General features: G+C 57.8%; 1 protein-coding gene across 1 annotated transcript in view; it reads right to left on the bottom strand.

The window, feature by feature from the left end:
* Positions 1–29: 29 nt before the first annotated feature.
* MAPK8IP1 (mitogen-activated protein kinase 8 interacting protein 1) overlaps positions 30–4,376 on the bottom strand; it is a gene marked incomplete at its 5' end in the record, with an annotated part of 5,921 nt that continues 1,574 nt past the window's right edge. Inside the window, 7 exons of the mRNA XM_009869352.1 lie at positions 30–537; positions 972–1,070; positions 1,444–1,514; positions 2,513–2,632; positions 2,768–2,877; positions 3,445–3,617; positions 4,042–4,117. Coding sequence (XP_009867654.1) covers positions 465–537; positions 972–1,070; positions 1,444–1,514; positions 2,513–2,632; positions 2,768–2,877; positions 3,445–3,617; positions 4,042–4,117 — 722 coding nt within the window. The remainder of the gene's footprint in view (positions 538–971; positions 1,071–1,443; positions 1,515–2,512; positions 2,633–2,767; positions 2,878–3,444; positions 3,618–4,041; positions 4,118–4,376) is intronic.

Raw genomic sequence — 4,376 nt, 5'->3', positions numbered from 1 at the left:
GCAGGAGCCACGACATGGGTCTTGTTTGCTGCAGCTGCTGTGTCGTCATACTGCGAGAGTCCAACTCTACCACTGCATTAAAAGTCACCCCAGAGGGATGTGACGGGAAGCTGGGCCACGGTCACAAGGAGGAGATGCTGTCACCCTGTCCTGCAGCAGGAAAGGGCCCGAGCACACTGCTGCCCACCCCTCCGCCGCTCACAGGCAGGGCACCCAGCGGGTGCTTCTTCAATAGAATAAACTAAGAGTATTTTGTACAATAAACACAATTTGTCCAGCCCTCCCCCCTCCCGTCCCCCCCAGCCCGAGGAAGGGGAGTCACAAAAAGAGGCATCGCTCGGTGCCCCGGGGAGCCCTGCCCAGCCCGCTCCTCCTCCAGGCTCAAAGCAGCTCTTGTCCATCCACGACACGGGGAAGGGGCGAGCCTGCCGCCCTGGCTGTGCAGGAGGTGCCTGTGCCAGCCCCTACTCCAGGTAGATGTCCTCCGTGGGGCACGTGTACTCCACATACTCCTTGTAGAATTGCTGAAAAGCCCTCCTGCAACACAGCACCGGGCAAAGCTGAGCAGTGTCCTCCCCACGGCGCATTTACAGAGCCCCACTTCCCTCTTCATCCTCGTTCCCCACCCCACGGCCGGTTTGACCCTCTAGTCTCCCCCAGCCCTCCTCCCTTAGCAGCCAGAGCTGCCATCAGAGCTGCAGGGTCTCCATCCTTGCTCTGACCCCCTGACTTCCAGCCATCTGCCTGCAAAGCCCGGTGTTGGGACTCGTTCCAGTGCTGTCAGGAACACACTGCCCATAGTCCCGTCAGCCCTGGCTCTAGCCCCAAGCCTCTCGCTTGTGGGCAGAGGTGCCAGCCTGGGACCAGGACCAAGTGCCACACATATGGGGGGACAACAGGATTCAGCCTGGCTGCCTCATTCCACCTGCCCTTCGAGGGGAGAAAGCCTGGCCCGTCCACCCAGGACTCACCCTACGGACTCCGCCAGCGGCTTCGTGGACTCCTCCGAGACGAAGACGTGACAGGCAAATCTGTGGTCAGCAGGGTGCTTGGTGATGAACCCAAAATACCTGAGGGCAGAGAAGGTGTGTGTGAGCGGACCAGCAGAGAGGCAGGCACAGGTACCCCAGCATCCTCGTGACATACCCGCCCTTAAGCACAAGGCTTTGGGACCTGTACACCCCCCCTAAAATCCTAGTGGCCACCAGCTGCCGTGGCCCGTGCCCAGAGCTGGGACATAATTCCCATCCAAAGGCTGCGCTGCGTGTGAAGCTGCAGTTCTGTGCTCACTGGGCACAGGGAGCCCCCAGGACAGGGGCTCTGGGAAGCCTCCCCTCCCCTTCCCAGCTCCAGCTGCGCTGCCCCCAGGGAGAGGGGAGGCAGCAAAGCCTCTGCGCTGAGCTGTTGGTGTTGAGAGCCACCCTGCACCTCCTTAATACTCACTTGTTGTTCTTTGGATGGTACCCACAAAAGGAAATGTTCTTCAGCTGGAAAAAATGGCTACACTTGTTTACCTGGAGGGCAGAGAGAGACGAAGTGTCAAAGCTTCCCTCCCCACAACGCTGCGGGGCAGCCAGTCTCTGGCCCCTGGAAATACACCCTTGGACTAAGCAGTGAAGTGAACCGGAGCCTGCTCCTGGGCTGCTTACCAGTAGCAGCTTCAGGATGGCCCCAAGGACCTGCACGCAGGGTGCTCTTCCAGGCAGCCCTGCTGGCTCCCATGCAGGCTGCCTCTACCACCAGCAGCTTCTGTGGGCTTTCCCTGGATGCCCTGGGTTAGGCTGTACTCAGAGTCAGTGCTGTCCTTCACCCAGCACACATAGCCCTTCTTCCCCACTAAAAAAAGCTCTTAGAAATACCAGCAGGTGGAATGGATAACTTGGAACTAAATAAGCCATTCAAGCCTGGGTGTTTAAAAGGTTCCAGTCAGAAATGAGACCTTACTTAAAGAGCAACTAAGTCGATGGCACCTTCTAGATACAGGCAAGATTGTAGAAACTCCAGCCCAGCTCTCTGTCACAGCACTCGGAGCCATGAACTACTCCTACCCCCAGCTGTAGGGGAGGCTTCCCAACAGCTTGCTGCAGAGCTCTCGCTTGCCTCCGCCCAGCATGTAGCTTTGCTAGGCTACTTATGCAGAAGGCTAATCAGCAGCTTGCCATAGCCAGCTAAAGAGATTACAGGGCAGATCTGGAGGACACCACTCAAAATAGTAGCAGAAAGGTTTAGGAGCAGCTGACAGATTACCGGCACAGCTCAGCTCGCAGCATCCCAGCGCAGCGACGTGCTTGGCAGCTGCAAGGGCATCAGCCAGCGCTACGGCCCAAAGCTGGGAGCCCGTGGGGCGTGAGGGACCCTGAGGTGGACCTACAACCCCACTGATGGTGTTTCTCACGCCCTCCGACATAGGGTGGAGGCTCATCATTTTTCAGATGCAAACCTGACCTGTAGTACAGGGCACACAAGCCAGCAGCCACGGAGGGGGCGAGGTGAGTGGGGAGTGGGGCACTACCTTGCTGTGCTCCTTGGAGTCATCGGCTTTCACAGCAATCTTGACCCCGCGCACGCTGATCTCCAGGACGCAGCTGGAGGGTGGGTTAAAGTGCACAGTGAGGCGGCGCGTGGTGGCAATCTGCAGGGGAGAAGAAAGAGACAAAGCCCTGACACTCACAAACAGTTACGACAGCTCACCCTTCCCCACTGAGGCTCTGTCCCGCTGCGAGGGGGAGCCGGCTGTCCTGCTCGCAGGGATGGGGTGGGAGGCTACCTTCTGCATGGCTGCGCACAGCACGTCGTTGCCCTTGTGATAGGGAACCTGCACCGAGCCGAGGAACTTCACCCGAAACTGGTCCACCCAGTCACTGCTTTTGGCCAGAGCTGGAAGAGAGGGCAGGCATCAGTGACCATCTCTGATGACCAGGAATGTAGGCTGAGATCCACCTCCCAGCTCCACATTGATGGAGACTCCCTTTTCGCAAGGAGTCACATGGAAAAGACAAGGGGTAATGGATACAAGTGGCTCCTGGGTAGATTCTGATCAGACTCTAGAGGAAAATTTTTCACCATGAGAGCAATTAGACATTGGTATAGACTTCCAAGGGAAGTTGTGGATTCCTCAACTTTAGACAGTTTCTAGGCTCAGCTTGACAGGATACTGGGTCATCTCATTTAAACTGTATTTCTTTACCTTATTGATGATCCTTGAGATCCCTTCCAAGCTGATATCCTATTGTGTGACGCTATTCTATTCTATATACCCAGTCTTGCAGGTCTCCCTGCCATGGAAGGCTTCCTGCAGCACCAGGTACCAGCTCCCAGCATCACACCAGAAGCCGCCCATCGCTCCCTGCTGGGTGCCCAGCATAGCCCTCCCTCCAGTCCCCTACTCAGCAGAGAGAAAGCAAGGCGGGGAACATCAGCGGGCTGCACACAGAGGCTTGGTACCTGCTACATGGTCTGGGTCCTTCGTCACTTCGATGGCGTAGTAGGCAGGAAAAATGCCCCGGTCACCCGTCCGCATGTTGTAGGCTTCGTACCAATAATCTTCTGCCTGCACCTCCACCAGCAAAGGATCGTCCACCTCCAGCTCCAGCTCATCCGCGTGGCGAGGCACAAACCTGAGCAGGGAGGCATTTTTTTTTGGCTGGCCAGCAGCACCTTCTCACCGGCACGCTGCTGGGGCGGGGGGCAACACAAAACCCACCGCCAGCCCGGGGAGGCAGCACCCTGGTCTGTGTAATTACCCGTGGGGACCTGAGATGCTGAATGAAGCATCTGAGCAGGTTTAGGCTCAAAAGGCACCTAAGGCACCTACAGCACCACCCATGCTGCTCCCCAGAGGTCCTGCCCACCCTCGGAGATCTTGCCCCTACAGCAGCCTGGGCAGATGTTGCTCCTGAGCAGGACAGGAGCTATGGGCAGTGGTTTGGTCCCCGGGGCTTCCCAAAAGCTGGCAACATTGCAGTTTGTGCCAGTCCCACTGCGGTGAGAGGACAACACCAGCTTTGCCCCATGAGAGGCTGAGGACACCTACAAGCTCACCTAAAGACGGCGCGGTGAGTCTGCTCCTGTTCCTCCCCATTGATCATGCAGGAGAACAACCCGAAGGACTCAGCACCTGGGGACAAATGCAGAGGGGGACATCTCGGTGTTGCGGGGTCATCACCACAACCAAAAGAGGGACATCAAGCCAAACAGGCTGCCGAGGCTCCTGGGGGATGGCTCAGCTGAGACAAAGCTGCACGGTGCCACACAAGAGACAGGCATGGCTGGAGCTGCTGCACTGGTGCCCACTGGTCCTGCTGGGACCTGTGCCACCCCCTACAGCTGTGCCTACAGCTGTGACAGCTGGTGTCACCAGCACTCTCGGACTGGCC

This window comes from Apaloderma vittatum, unplaced genomic scaffold (genome assembly GCF_000703405.1).
Source record: "Apaloderma vittatum isolate BGI_N311 unplaced genomic scaffold, ASM70340v1 scaffold33355, whole genome shotgun sequence".
Lineage (NCBI taxonomy): Eukaryota > Metazoa > Chordata > Aves > Trogoniformes > Trogonidae > Apaloderma > Apaloderma vittatum.
This window is presented reverse-complemented; position numbering and strand designations above follow the sequence as displayed.